The sequence below is a fragment of the Rhipicephalus sanguineus genome, chromosome 6 (assembly GCF_013339695.2).
Source record: "Rhipicephalus sanguineus isolate Rsan-2018 chromosome 6, BIME_Rsan_1.4, whole genome shotgun sequence".
Taxonomy (NCBI): Eukaryota; Metazoa; Arthropoda; class Arachnida; order Ixodida; family Ixodidae; genus Rhipicephalus; species Rhipicephalus sanguineus.
The window spans coordinates 85,142,201-85,157,426 of NC_051181.1; the positions used below are offsets into that span (position 1 = coordinate 85,142,201).

Consider the following 15,226-nt stretch of genomic DNA (forward strand, 5'->3'; position numbering starts at 1 on the left):
GGCAACTTAAATCGCTATAGGTCGGGGCAGAATTCCAGGCTCAATGAGTCGTCATAATAATTTTTATCTATTCCATTCAATTGAGCCATGTATGCACATTCTGAATTGAAACCTTCATCAGGCTGTGCCCCAAGTTGCAGTTTTAGGCCATTTATGTTCCTTACAAGCTTTTTTTTCTAGATTTGTGGTATTTATTATGAGGTACATCCTAACTCAAAACAGTGGGACAGTAATAGCATTAAGTTAACAGCATTTTGAATATGGTGCAATTAAAAATGCGGCTAGCTCTGCTGGTTTGTGTGACCTACAGCTGTGCTCGTAGAAGCTGTACCTTCAGTCTCCTGCAGAGCAAATGCCTGGACGAAAGTAGGCCCATTCCTACAAGCAAGCCTCATCGCTTGTTTTAATTATTTCTTTTCTTGGGTATTCTGTGTAGACATAGCAATGCTCACTCACATGGATATGAGATTAACGATTCCTGTTAGTGCACAAAGGGTGTAGTGCAAATGGAGTGTAAAAATCTGGCAGATCCCATGCATTGTGGGAATCAGTCGTATGAAGCAGTAAGCATGCGTCAGCCAATGCCGGATTTTCTGCTTTGAGCCTTAAGCATTATGAGGTGGATCGATGTCTTTGTGTGAATTAGTAGCTCTGCGCATATCGTGGACTTACCAGGCATGTCGAGTACACTGGCTCCTGAAGGGTAGCTTATGGCCTGACATAACTTTGGTGCTCACATTGCAACTTACATGTCAGTTTCATCGCCACGAAGTGCACACTATGGAGCAATGATGTGCATATCTACAGACAAGTGCAACGCTTGAATATAGCTAGCAGTTATAAGTGCACATATGTAAAATTAATCACAGTGATATAATAAATAGGATAGGCAACTCTGCAACCACAATTAGCTTTGTCCTGACAGAAGGATTGTACAGGGTATTTTTCCAAAGCAGTTTGAAGCAGCGACTCTGTGGAAACTGCCATGCAGAATGCCAGTGTTTGATTCCGGCTAGAGCCATGATTTTTGTTCTTTGATGCCATCTGGATAATTCACCTATCAATGAAACGGGCTCATTCACGCTGTTTGTTAAGATTTCCAAAGTCTGGGATGATATAGACTATGAACCACTTATAGCACTTAACCGCATACCATGGGTATGTGCCACACGACTGGTGGAAAGGATTTCATGATGCATGCCACAGGGAAGTCGCGTTAAGTCATGGCCTGCAGATTGTGTTCATCATACATTGAAGTGCTCCTGTGCCGATTTCGATATATACCAAGAGACAACCACGAGAACACCAAGACGTAAGCGGCTAGATAGATAGAAACAGTCAAAGTGCCTTTGGTTCACTAAAATGACTCGCATTTAACATATATTTCAAAGTTTAGAGGAAATACCATTTCCTAGTGCAAAATGAAGCAGGTTCACTGGAAGAGGACTCAACTCCTGAAAAATGTATGAGAAATGCATGCCACTAATGGCAGCAGTGCAAGCATTTGAGATTAGTCTGGACATATTTTAATAAATACACTACGCAACCTCTTTCTGCACAGTAGTGTTCTTGAAATTAATGAAAGCACAGCAGCATAATCTTACTGCTGTTTGCATAACAGAAGACAACCAAGCATTTCAGAGAAGTTCATGGCGTTCCACAGCAATATGTTTATTAAAATGGGCAAAAATACAGCAAGTACAGGCATAAGGACACACAAACAAAACACAAAAATAACATGCATGCAATATATGTACATATGTAAAAAATCATCCACAAATGCACAAAATTTATACATAGCTGCATTTGAAATTAAATGACATTTTTACAGTGCACATAAAATTTCACAAGGCACAGCAACTTGAATGACATATGCCACTCTGACAAGACTGAATGATTCATACGCACTGCACAAGTGCACACTGGGCACGAGGTGTTTGCATCTAGGCAACTTTGGCAATTTTAAGAGGTCAATGGATCCCCATGAAGTTTGCTGGTTAGAAATTTCTTTCACGTGACCTGAAGTTCCTGCACATGCATGGTTTTTGTTTTACATGCGTTCGTTTTTGTTTCAATAAACTTCAATTGTTAGACTGTGCTCATACTGTGTCTTCCGTCTTGTGAGATGTCGTGTTCGCGATGATTTTCCAAGTAATGCAAGTTTCAATGTACGGTCACTCACACCAGTGTGATTGGAGCTGCAATAGTGCTCACGTGCACAAAACCCAGCTTGTACTGCTGGTATTTCGCATTTTTGGATGCCACAAAGGCATGGCTTTCATTATATATCAAGAGAACAATGAGCAGTCACTGTACCTCCTTATGTGATGAACAAATGCACCAGTTGTTGCTTTGCACTATCACCAGCACTCTTCTAAAGAAAATGAGCAAATGAGGAAAGCAGTGTTCCATAATCTCTTAGTGACTATATCAACTGCTTCCTCCAAAAGGGCTAAAACACCTAAAATAGCTCGCTAAAATCAGTGGTTGGGGCTACCCTTGATTTTCATGTTGCAGCGAGATGTGCTGCTTTGGGTTACCAGCATTCTCAAACAACTGGCTCATGTGGCGGCGGGTCAAATGCAAATGGTGATTTATGGATGTTGAATTAATCGAAATTGCATCTGCTTATCCTGACAGTTCCAAAGACATAAGTCCTAAGATATCGACACACAGACACTGAAGGCCCATAAATCGGCAGCATCTGCCAGCTCTTCACCATTTAAATGCGACGCATCTCTTGCTCAGGGGTATGTAACGTGGCGTGGTGATCCACACGCGCCGTGGTAGTCTGCACTCACACTATGCATGCGCACCTCTCCTCCTTCCCTCTCTCCGACAGCTGCGCGTTACTCTCTCCACTTCTCTACCAGCACCTGCTTGCGCTTCTCCTGCGTTTTCGCTTGTGCTTTCACGGTGCATGCGCTACTCTCCTCCTCTAAGCGGTTAGAGCGCAGCGCGCGTTCAGCGCAGCGCTTGCTTTGGTTGACTCCGCTTGACTCCATTGGTGCTTCCGATGAAGCGTGATGGAAGCAACAGTCCCATCAGTGAGTGGGCTGACGCAAGCACGCGTCAGCATCAGCCCAATTGCGTCCACTCAAGACAAAGCTGCGAAGCGAAGGGCAGCGAACTACCATTCACGGCACATGCATTGATCATGTCTTCACCAATTTCAAGATCCACCCACTGCACCAAGCTCCCCTCACGGTTCACTTCAGCGACCACAAAGCCATCCTCATCAAAGCAAAGTGCACACCTCAAGTACTAGGCGGTGCTCAATAAAGACATTCGTTAACCGTTTCACCTTCGCCTACAACGTTAATAACGATCCAAGGTCGGTAACATGCCCAATGAACGCCAACGGAACGCGATCATGCAAGTGCTCCGGCTTCGCATCGCCTCATGGTCTCCTTTAGCGGGAGATGGTGTAATTTTTTTTTGTCCTCCGTACAGGACTGACCGCATGTTTCACATGCCCTTCCACCCAGTGCACACGAAGGAGTGCTGCTCAGTCGGGTTACGGTTTAATTTTTGCATTTGTTTACTTATTTAAAATTATGTGCATACTTTCTAGGCCATTCTACTATCAGACCTGTGTCAGGAGCATCTAGGGAACATAGAACTGTCGAACAAGAAGACTACAGAGAAAGGGTGCTGGGAGGTGCACATACGTATGAAACATTTTCCAAATTGATTAATACACTAACACTTCTTATTTCTAGAGGCTGAATAATTACTGCCGGCGACTCTTTGAATAGCACTTTTTGCACATGGTTTACAGTCACCAAGTCATAATTTACTGGTCGGCACCGAAGTTTCCGGACACATATGGATGTGTTATCACCACTCAAAATGATCTTTTCAATAATGGCAAATGACCCATCCAAGAGTTGAATAACTGAACTATTAGTCTTCTTCTTTGACGCGTATGAGCAGTCTGTCAGGATTGAACCATTTACCATCATTCTTCTGTGCTGTACAGAAGGTGGTGGGATTTCTTGCTCAGGCAATGAACAGGCTGGTGGAATAGGAATACCACTTCCAAAGAAACGGGTGCCATCACTGCTGCTTTTGCTTTTGTGTGTGACTTTGGCATCAAAAGAATTGCAGTACTGCACCACGCTAGGGCTGACAGCCAGATCCTGCAGTTCCATCACAGTATTTTCAATTTGCAGAACTCTGCACAGCTGATGGGGAATCCCATTTGCAGCTTTGATAGCTTCCTTGAGGCTCCCATTTCCCGATTCAAATGGAAACGCAGAGTGTGCCCACAGGGGTCCCCAGTCACGAATACTCTTTACAATATGCGTCAACTGGTGCATATTATACGTCATAAAAGCTTTTCCAAAATGCATTTCTGAACGCACATGAAATTCTAACAAGAGTTTCTCAGCTCTAGTCAGCTCAGAAGTTTCTATACTGCACTGCAGCATAATATGCAAAGCTTCAACCATGCATGCCCAGTGCTGAAGGTATCTTCTGTCAAGAATGCCATCAAGTACTGGAATGCTGTAGTACAATATCCAATTTTCCAGCTCTTTCGCCTTCCACCATTTCCGCTCCTTCGTTGGTCTTGGCAATCTTTTCACATCCTTTGGTGGCCTGATAGCCATAAGCCTCTCATCGATTGTGTGTTGCTTGCGGCTTAGAGAGTAAGCACAACCAGAAGACTCTAACCATAAATCTAAGAATTGTCGTCCTACTCCAAGTAAAATACAATGCATGTAATCAGGAACAAATCCTGCTACAATGTGAAAATAAGGCAGGCTGATCAATGGAGATGCCGTTTTTACACCATGAACGGTCACTCCTTGCCTAACTGCAGTTGTCATGTCTTCAACCATCTGGCTCTCTGTACGCTCAGTGGGGTTAACTGGCTGAACAGGGTACTTTGTTGAACCACCAGCTCGTTCACCTTTCTGTAAACACCAGTTACACCCAAAATAACCATTAAATTGAGTGACACCTTGCATAGGTGCCCTGGCAACCGAGTCAACCACACAACAAATGCAATAAGCTTTAAATGTCTGAAGTTGCCCCTTTTGCTCCAAGACAAAGCCACTTTCGCTAAGCTGGCTCATTTGCTTAACAAATGTGCTCTGAAAAAGCTCCATGTTTGGCTTCTCCTTCCAGAACCACAATGCTGCAAGCAGAAGTTTTGACATTCTCTGCTCAGCCGGAACCTCATTTACAATTAGCTGAATAGGCCAAATGGACGTGCCACTTGACTTGAAAAGCGGTGTGCCATCAGCATTTAATGTGAAGCTGATTCTGGGCCCACACTGCTGTGTTGCAGCTGCAAAATTGCGGTACATTTCGCCATCATACAGATCACCCAATGAGCCATCATGGTTAAGTGGCTTTGTTAAGTCAAGAAGTGTACAGTCTTTCAACAATCTTTGCAACTGTGATTCCACATCAAGAGTCACAAAAAAAGGCATATCAGATAAACTAGAAACACTAGTTTTGTGTCCGCACTTTGTGCAGTGAAAAGAGGCATTTGTTTCAGCATTTTCTATGTGTGTGAAGCATTTGGGGCAAAAACAATAATATGTCATTGTTGTGCCTGTTTTGCTCAAAAGTTTGGAGAGCTGGTAACGTGAATGAGGCAATATTGGTCGTTCGAAAATTCTGTTGATAAGGTCTAAGATGCTGGTCAGCCCTGCGAATGATGAATTATTTTTGACAGCGTGCTTCAGCACCATGAGGAGAATATCGCCTCTAGACAGAACCACTCTTTCAGTCACAACATCGGTAAATAACTCTCCAAAAAGCGACTTGCCACCATGACCAGGCGCTGTGGGACTGTTAGGCATTTGCTGCGGAAAGGAGAAAAGAAATAGTCACTCAAAATGGAGCAGGTGCCCAGCCATCTACATTTACAGTCGAAGTTAGACTATAAAGCAGGACAATAAATCAAGACCCCAAAAGGAGCCAGAAAGCCAGAGCTATTAGGCATGTCTTAACTGAACACTAAGCAGGTAATATTAAATAAATGATTTTGTAACCTACTGTATGGACCAACCAAATCAATATGTTACTAAAGAAAATTTGACAAGCATGAAGCAGTAAACTTGTGCTAAAGCGTTTATTCTAAATGGAAAACAGTTGCTGTGCTTAGTTTTCAGCTTTAAAGGGGCCCTGCAACGCTTTTTTTAGCATGGTCAGAAAATGCTGCCGATCAGTAGTCCAGGCTCCCGAGACAAACATTATAGTGCGGCACATGGTCTAGAATTTACAATTAATTCTCAGTCAGCTAGAAATTGATCCCCCTTCTCTCTACAAATGATGCCATATACCCAAATTTTTGCACCATATACCCACATCCACAGCGGTTGGCTGATTTGCTGCATAGTTACTGTGGCCGCTGCGGGATGCTGCCACGTACCCCCAAGCGCACTCGCGATCATGCTGAAATTAAGCCGCGTGCTTGAAGAAAAACAAGAAAAGAAGGTGCTCAAGGTCATGACCCGCGCTGACGAAGGGTCGCATCTTTTTGCCCCTTGTCATTCCCCTCCCTCCATAGCTTTCAGTGTGCTTGCTGGCACGAAAGGAGAGAGAAAGCACTTGAAGCATACGACAAATAACTTCAACTCCGCACTTACTCAACTGATTCTAAAAATTTTTGCAGCATGCGATTAAAAAATTTGAAATCGGTTAAGAGGCAATGTGAATCAGGTTTCTGAAAATTAAAAATAGCCTGCAAATACACTCTGCAATCAGCAACCAGAGGCTACACTGCTATAACCAAGCAGCCCCTATGCCCTAAAGCAAGTAATAAGAGATGCAGTACCTTTCAGGAAGTTCTCGTGCCTTGTACAATTTTGATTACATTACTTAGTGCTTGTTCTCAAAAGCACTGGTGGTATTTTACGGCAGACATGTAATATCTAGCAAAAATAAATGTGTTAGCTACATGAGCTTCAGTATTTGCAATGCCCAAACATGTTAACTGGGCCCCTAACAGTTAATGACGTCAACCATGTTTGTGTAATTTTTGCAATTTCTGATGGACCTACCATGTCATCTTCTGAAGCCAGCTCTCCAGGATCATGTTGCTCTGAACCATTATCATCAGACATGGAAAGCTGCAAAAAAATAAAAAAAGAAAGACAAAAACAATGAAACCAAGAGAAAAGGGAACTAGACAGAGATCAGCACCACCCTAATTTGTGACAAAGCCTTGTTCGATTTTTTAGTGCAAGATCTACAACGACACCACACATGGAGACACAACAGGCACAAGTGCTGCCATGTCTGTGTGATGCCATTGCAGATTACTCACTAGTCCGAACAACCCCTTTGGTGTAAACAGTTTGGTCATACATATACAAACACATATAAATATAGGTATGTGTGTGTACCTCTTCATCATTTAGCCAATTTGTCGTGGGAAATCATCGGGATGGCATGCTGTGGCCCATCATTGGTTGCTTGCAGTTCTGAAGTATTGCGAATGACCGCAGCAGATGCCATGCTGGAGGCCGCTGCACCACAAGCGTCGTTTGAAGTTTCCTGTGACAAAACAGATTATTAATAAAATACACTTAACATTTGAAACATACTACCTCACCTGTTCATCCTGACTACTCAACGTATCAGTTTGAAGTACGCTGTTTATATCTGACAAGACTGAAGCTTGACCTGCTGCTTGGCTTAGTCCGGGCGCTGCATTGTTGGAGACTGCTTCATCATCAGATGAGGATGTGTCCGTAGGCACTTCCTGAATGCAAAAAAAGTATCTTAGACATGTGCATGCCTTAAGAGGACGCTTTACTTTGAGAGTTGCTATTTAAATATATCATATTAGAGGACGCTTTTGTTTGTTTTTGAGAATGACAGCTTCAGTTCTAATTGGGTTTACTTTTTGTTAAAAAAAAAAACGAACGCAATGACTCTACCTCAGCAATGAAAAGAGATATCACAATTTTGCAAACTGCACCTAATAACACATCCAAAGCTGACAAAATAGTTGAATTATGCACTACTGTGAAATATAACTAACCTGTAGGCAGTATACTTGCAAAACTCCTGAGAACATTGTAACAATTTCACGTAAGCTGCGAATTCATACATAAACGTTGTCCGCTTTAAATGTTCTAACAGATGCAATGTACGGAACAGCGACAACTGCTTTCAATGCACAAGTACAAATTTTCTGCTGATGTGCTGAACATTGTTAAGTCTATGTTCAACTTAGTTGCAGTGATCTGCTTAAATAACGGCTGCCGTTCACAACCGCTTTATTTGTACTGAAATTTCGCAGAAATACAAGTCTTCATTGTTCACTAAACAGTATGTTACAGCGTAGTTCGGTATGACCGCCGAGCGATATCTGCCGCTGATATTTACGTTGACCTTCGACAACTACATGTGCAGACAAACGCAGGTTGTTCGCCCACACAAGCCGTTGTTAATACGCTACGCTTTTTAGCTATGCGAACCAAGACATGCAGTCCTGTGTGAGTCTTTGAACACAAGCGCATGCATATTGAAGGCGATAGAACAAAAAGGAATGTAAACTTACATTGTGTTGGCAAGCCCTCTTGGTACTTCTCGGTAGCACGAAGTCCGATCCATGGTTGATGTATCGTTTATATGGGCCTCTTTTCTTTCTCTTTGGAAGTTGATCCATTATGATCGCATTAACGTGCTCCAACAGGCGATTTGTTGTTGCACGTGTAGATGATCCTCAGATTGTTGCTCAGCGAATAACACAACCTGGCTGGCACTGCTGGTTCAGCATGACAAAAGGTGTCCAGTTTCGTATTTCAATATTTCATTTATTAGTAATACCTATATACCCGGTAAACCACTATATACTCATAAAAAACTAAATAAATTAGACATATTAATATACAGGTCACATGCGTCAGGCAGCACGATGATTTTACATGCAAACATGTATCTGTCAAGTACGAGCACGCGGCTCGTGAACTTTTAACATTCCGCACGTGCACCTGCGTGCATCGCGCACATGTCGCGCAGACATGCTAGATTTGCCTACGATCGCAGTGTTCTAGAAGTTGTACTACGATCCTGCAAAGTGATCTGTCGGCTGCGTTACCTTTTTCTCTTTCACGTGTGTACAGTAGCGCAAGAATGATCACGCACGCAAAAGTGCGGTATGAGGATGATCGAAAACTTGCGGTTGTGGACATTCGAGACATAGAAAACTTCCATCCCGAGAACGCGAAGGATTTCAAATCGAAGTTCTTTTATTCGGTGAAATGGACCGATCCGGACGGGACCTCGGACTTTTACCGGGCTCGGATTCTAGCTCTGGGAGGTAAGCTGTTCGTTTGAGCACACATTTATTTTGCCTTGTCAAGTGCATTTCTTGTGTTCCGCGGTGCGCATATGCCTATCGTTGTGGACGCTATCCGATGCGTGCGGTCGGTCTTTGAACAATGACACATACTTTTGTCTTGAAATGAGCGTAATTTAAATATATTCTTGCAACTTCCGTAATTTCCAAATACGCCTAAAGAAGCTAGTGTAGTATAATAGTAAATTACTATACATGCTCAACTGTCTTTTGCGCCCAATCTCTTCTTCAATAAAACTTGTTGCTAGGCGATATGCATGTTTAAGGGATCGCCTTTCTTTCCATTTTCCGAGTCGTGCTATAATTCCATGCAGTACAGCACAACTCGATAATTGCCCTTGAAATGTATGCACTGATCCAGATCATATATACCCCTCTCCTCCCTCACTTTTGACGTTTGTCTGCGCAGCTTCCAGCGTACGGCACGTGTTCGCCACGTGCCGCACGTGGCGAACTCGAGTCCCTCGCAGCTGACTTCATGCCCTTAGAGTACTGTTACGTAGGTCAAATAAAATAATTATTGGTCGCGAGTGTTCATGCAGTAGTCATGATATTGATTATTATGCCCACCAGTGAGGTCCCCCCCCCTTCCCAAATGAAAAAGAAAAACGAAAAGAAAAATCTGGATTTAAGCATATATATATATGAAGTGTATTTGTTCCCTCTTAACACAATATGCATATACACAAAGACAGTTAATGAGCAGATGAAAATGTTTCATGGTTGCTGTGATACTACGCACAAATATATTTATTCTCCCTGCTTCTGTTTGAGGCTTATTGCATGTAGAGCATGCACTTTTTATGATTGATGCAAGGACTACTGAAAATGCTAAGGATCCTTTCATATAAATGGAAGACTTATTTAAGCATACACTTATCATAATATTCTTTCCCACTAAATGTGTTGCCACTCTTCTGTGTTTCCTTTTGTACTTGCAGTGCAGCCTAGTCGCACATCCATGGCTCATAATGAAATTGTTTTCTTTTAAGATTTTTCAATGTGTATTCCTTTAATATTTTCCAGAATCAGAAGAAGACCTGGAGGCGGAGGGAAGAGGCCGGCAGAGGCTTAGATTTGAAAGAATGGCATATTCGCCTGACGGCGAAGATGAAGACGATGATGTCGAGCCAGAGGTACTTGTTTGTGTAGTGCTGTATCCTTGCTTATGCATTGTATGACTTTAAACAGCCTCATAATACGTTTTTTGGTTTTGTGTGCAGCGTCCTGCAAAAAAGCCCTCTGGCCCAAGGCAGGAGCTATTGGACATGTTAAAAAAAAAACTGACGACATCCAGCAAAGGGAGGAAGCTGCTTTAAAGAAGCAGAAAAAGAGGCCAACATATGACGATAGGGGTGGCCTAGTCACTGAGCTGAAGTACAAGGTACAGAGACTTGAAGGCCTTGTGGAAAGAAAGTGCAAAAAAATTGAGGAACTGCGAAACAAAAACGAAGAGTTGGAGCAGGAGGCCATGAAGCTGAGGCAGCTGAACATGAGGCTGCAGGAAAGAATGCTGACAGCCATAGACGAAGGCAAAGGTATGGAATTCAGCTTTCTGTAGTTTTGTGGCTTCTGTGGCTGCTACATGGACTTATTTGTAATTTGTATGCCAGTAGCATAGCCAGCAAATTTTTTTTGGAGGGGGGGGGGAGCTCAACTATACTTTATGTACGTTCATGCATGCATTTGTATGTGTGCCTATATATATACACATGCCAAACTGAAATGTTGGGGCGGGGCTTTGAACACCCCCTGGCCCTCCCCCTGGCTGCGCCAGTGGTGTAAGCATTGCCTCTACCTAGATTATTTTGTTTAAATTATAGGTTTCTTTCAAATTAAAACTTCCTTACAATTTCAAATCATAAAATTAAACAAGGGGAGATGTTTGTGCATACCATGTTTACACATTTATAAAATAAGGGGAGAGTTTGCCTTCGTAGAATTGTAAGAAAATTATATAAAAAGGTATTACAGTTATAACATGAGCTCGCCATACAATGTTGGAGAGCTTTTCTTCCAACCAGTGGTGACGATCTTGCATAGGACCACAAAAGGATTTTCAAGTCGGCAGAGCATGAAAGAACTTGTCACCCAATAATTAGATGCTCATTTATGCCAAGACACCACTGATTATGGGTTTCCAATTTCTTTGGACAGTTTATTGCCTTATTTTTAAGCAGATAATTTGTACTGTGTTTTCTTCATCATGTTTTACCAGGCAGTGGTTGCATGTGCAAAACATTGCACAGACCCAACACGTTGCCATTGTCACTTAAAGTGCTCTGTGAAGCTGCTTTGAAAAAAGAAAAATAAGTAAGTGCCGTTATATTTGTAGCTTGGTTCCACATTTAATATGAGGTGTGTTCTCAAATTGTTAGTTACAAAAACAAAACAAAAAATTAAAAACTCTTGTGTCAGTACAGTACAGTAGTTGCCTTTGGTACAATTTCTTTCTTGGATGTAGCGATATTTTGGATGTGAGCTTTTATATTGAAACTCATTTGCTTTAAATATTGATTCCTGACTATGCTGTCATCTTAAAGTGACCGAGTTCTGCTGTTTGTAATGAGCCATGCTTCGTGTTGATGATGCAGGCTACAGTAGAGCTTCGTGCTCCACTAAGAGCGGACCAGACCACTCGACGAGGGAAGTGGATATTGACAGCATGGACGTGATTCCTAGGGAGAAAACACCGCCACAGGATGATTACGCAAGAAAAGAGAATGCCATGGTAACGTGCACATCTGAAGGGCAGCCTCAGCAATTTTTAGTATTACGTACAGTTGTTATCATAACTGAAATTTTCCTTGTGCTTGCCTAAACAGGAAATGCTGCTTTTTTAAATGGTTGTTAAAATGATTTTTTTTGCTGCAATACGTTTCCTGATGCAGGTGGACATTGGCGGTGGCCTTCAAATAAATTCTAGCGCATGGCACCACATTCAGGGCCATCAAAAGGATTCCCTTTTCGTTAAGGACCTCCTCCTGGGAATTTGGCCCAAGGACCAGCTGAAAAACCGCTCTTTGCAAGGTGTGTTTCTGTTCTATAGAATTCCTTGTACTTTCTTAACAGCGGAGCTGTTTAAGCCAGCTGTAATCTGTCCACCGTGAACAAAAATCTTCAGGTGGGTATGCGTCAAAAGAATTGGGCAAGCCCCACTACGAGTACAGCAGGTGCAAGTGTTAAATGAAAACTTCGCTTGACGAAGTGGAGCATGTGAAGCACGCAAGAGAAGTGAGGGGAATAAAGACATTACAAGATAGAAAGACTAGACAGAGAGAAATATTGTGTTATAGTTAATCACCGTTCATTTGTGTCTTACAGGGAAGCGGTGTCCACGATTTCCTGATCGGCCTGCAAAGGCTCCACTGACACCTTGGAAAGTGGAAGTGATGCGTGGTAAGTGTTCATGCTTTTTATGATGTTTTGGTGCAAACTGTCTTTGGTCATTCTGCTTCAGACCGTAGTCTTGTAGACTATTTTTGTTTAAAAATTGTTTCTTCGTACCAGTTAGTGAGGCCTTGTGAACTTTTTGTTTTAGACTGTTACAGACGTAGACTGCAGCGCCAGGGGATTCCCGAAACCCTTATGCCTGCTGCACTCAAGCAGCTGAACTATTTCGTGGTTGAGAAGCTGGCAGACCTTGAGAGGCTGGCAAAACGGTGAGGTGCTGTTATAAATGTGTTTTGACTAATTTCAGGGAGGTTCTTTGTATGTAGTTTTTAAATTACATGCAGCCTGGTAAAGAAAGTGTTTAAAGCATCATACTGACTAAATGCCATGCCAGTGCATTTGCTTACATCTATGCAAAGTATCATGTGGAGAAAGCTAGTCTTGAGCTTGCAGCACATCAAGTTAACACTGTTTACTCAAATCTGAGCCAGCCCAGATTCTAGGCTGACCCCCTAATGTTTGAAGCCAGAAAAAACAAAAATGTTACCTCAAATGTAGGCTGAGCAGGAAAAAGAAATGTTACAGTGTGCACGAAACTCGTACAGAATATACAGTCAAACACAGATATATTGGGTGCGAGGTCCTCCACTAGAGACGTGGGCACTGCAGTCGTTGTGACGTGCAGGGTTGGATCGCGTGATTCACGTTGCTCTGGTGAAGGGAAGTGGACGGTTCAACGCGTTGCTTTTAACCACGATTTCTGGTGTTTTCCGCTTTGAACAGCGTTGTTTTGTTCTCACTTCATGTGTGCGGACACCTAGACTTCACAATGCGGGAAAGTGCAGTCAAAGTTATCGGCAGCATGGTACTTTATGCTGCTCCATGCCACAGTGCGAATCTAGCGTAAGCTTTCACTTTCACCGTTACCCTGCTTTGCAAGAGCGTGATACCACTGTCACCTGACATTCCTTTATTGTTATTTCCAGCTCATGGGGTTCCTTGCTTATAGAGGACGTCTGTACAATGAGCCCATCTAATGTGGAAGTGCTAGACTAATTGCATAAAGAAATTCCGATATATAATATGTGAAACGGCTGCTGTTCATGTTCATTGTTCTACATCTGTGCCTAGGCTCACACAATTTGTGCAACCTGCACGTCAACTGAAGGCTGAATTAGCTATATTTGTTTCAAAACCGACTGTGGGTATGTCGCCCAAGTGACCAAACCAAGCTAATTTTCAGCCTTTGAGCCACTAATAGTTGCATGTGAACATTGGCGTGCAGTGGTTGAGCTGCCTATGCAGTTTGTTTTTCCTGCTTCAAAAGCCATTTCTATCACTCCATTATAGCCACAGAGAACTTTTTCGTTTATTGTGGTGTAACTACAACATAATTTACATACTTTGTGTGGAAGTGTGTAGGAATAGCTTTTTTTTTTTTGCAGCAAGTCTCTCCACCATCTGTTACAGCCAAGAACACAGATACATTCATAGTGTGCTTCAAGGGCAGCACCACAATATCATTGCATCCTGTGTATATGTAACATTAGTGACGTGAACTTGTAACTTTCATGCACTTATGTATTTTCCAACACTTTCAGGGAAAAGGACACAGGAAATTCCTAAGTGCGGCAAGGTGCAAGTTGAAGAATAAGGAGTACCTGATTTTTTGCTAGTCATTATAACTTTTACAATGCTTTTAAAGTAATAAATTATCGTAAAACAAGTACCTCCATTGTATGGTTTTTATTTGATGTGTGTGCATTACACATCATTCACAAATAAGCATACCAGACCATTTTATTTTGTTCAGGATCAACATTTCTTTTGTCCAATTCGCTATCATTTTTCCATCAAAAATCTGGTGTACTCTTTGCCCATGTTTTTCAGCCAATGGAAGAATATTCGGGTCAAGCTAGACCACCAGTTGTGCACGAGTGTACTTCAAATGGTTGACCAGTTGCGCACCACCTAGCTCTAACTGGATGACCATGTGTGTTCAACTGGCTAACCAATTGGGCACCAGTTGGCTCTAGCTGGGTGACCATATGTTTTCAACTGGTTAACCAGTTGGCTTTAACTGGATCACCATATGTGTTCAACTGGCTAACCAATTGGACACCATTTGGCTCTAACTGGGTGACCATATGGTTTCAACTGGTTAACCAGTTGGGCACCAGTTGGCTTTAACTGGATCACCATATGTGTTCAACTGGCTAACCAACTGGGCACCAGTCAGCTACAACTGGATGACCATTTGGCTTGAACTGGATCACCATATGTTTTCAATAGGTTAACCATTTGGACACCCATTCACATTGAATGGTTGACCAGTTGGGCATCAATATGTTTAATTGGATGACCATTTGTTTTCAACTGGCTAACCAATTGGGCACCAGTTAGGTTCAATTGATGACCAGTTGGCTTTAACTGGATGGCCATATGTTTTCAACTGGTTGACCATTTCGACACCAATTTACATTGACTGGTTGACTAGGTGCACAC

General features: G+C 42.4%; 4 protein-coding genes across 4 annotated transcripts; 2 read left to right on the forward strand and 2 right to left on the reverse strand.

Moving 5' to 3' along the window:
• Nucleotides 1-1,639: 1,639 nt before the first annotated feature.
• Nucleotides 1,640-7,084, reverse strand: LOC125758995 (uncharacterized). Its single transcript, XM_049416842.1, has 2 exons — nucleotides 7,020-7,084; nucleotides 1,640-5,819 (listed from the first exon to the last, which is right to left on the reverse strand). The coding sequence occupies exons 1-2, from the start codon at nucleotides 7,080-7,082 to the stop codon at nucleotides 3,639-3,641; spliced, it is 2,244 nt and encodes a 747-aa protein (XP_049272799.1). The 5' UTR covers nucleotides 7,083-7,084; the 3' UTR covers nucleotides 1,640-3,638.
• A 287-nt stretch (nucleotides 7,085-7,371) lies between these two features.
• LOC119397388 (uncharacterized) lies at nucleotides 7,372-8,692 on the reverse strand. Its single transcript, XM_037664819.2, has 3 exons — nucleotides 8,528-8,692; nucleotides 7,574-7,723; nucleotides 7,372-7,515 (listed from the first exon to the last, which is right to left on the reverse strand). Exons 1-3 carry the CDS (start codon nucleotides 8,633-8,635, stop codon nucleotides 7,372-7,374), a joined length of 402 nt encoding a protein of 133 aa, XP_037520747.1. The 5' UTR covers nucleotides 8,636-8,692.
• Nucleotides 8,693-9,034: 342 nt separating this feature from the next.
• Nucleotides 9,035-10,946, forward strand: LOC125758996 (uncharacterized). The gene is made up of 3 exons (XM_049416843.1): nucleotides 9,035-9,289; nucleotides 10,355-10,464; nucleotides 10,552-10,946. Exons 1-3 carry the CDS (start codon nucleotides 9,103-9,105, stop codon nucleotides 10,645-10,647), a joined length of 393 nt encoding a protein of 130 aa, XP_049272800.1. The 5' UTR covers nucleotides 9,035-9,102; the 3' UTR covers nucleotides 10,648-10,946.
• Nucleotides 10,947-11,885: 939 nt separating this feature from the next.
• LOC119397389 (BEN domain-containing protein 5) lies at nucleotides 11,886-12,792 on the forward strand. The gene is made up of 3 exons (XM_037664820.2): nucleotides 11,886-12,059; nucleotides 12,220-12,358; nucleotides 12,653-12,792. Exons 1-3 carry the CDS (start codon nucleotides 11,901-11,903, stop codon nucleotides 12,748-12,750), a joined length of 396 nt encoding a protein of 131 aa, XP_037520748.2. The 5' UTR covers nucleotides 11,886-11,900; the 3' UTR covers nucleotides 12,751-12,792.
• The last annotated feature ends 2,434 nt before the right edge of the window (nucleotides 12,793-15,226 follow it).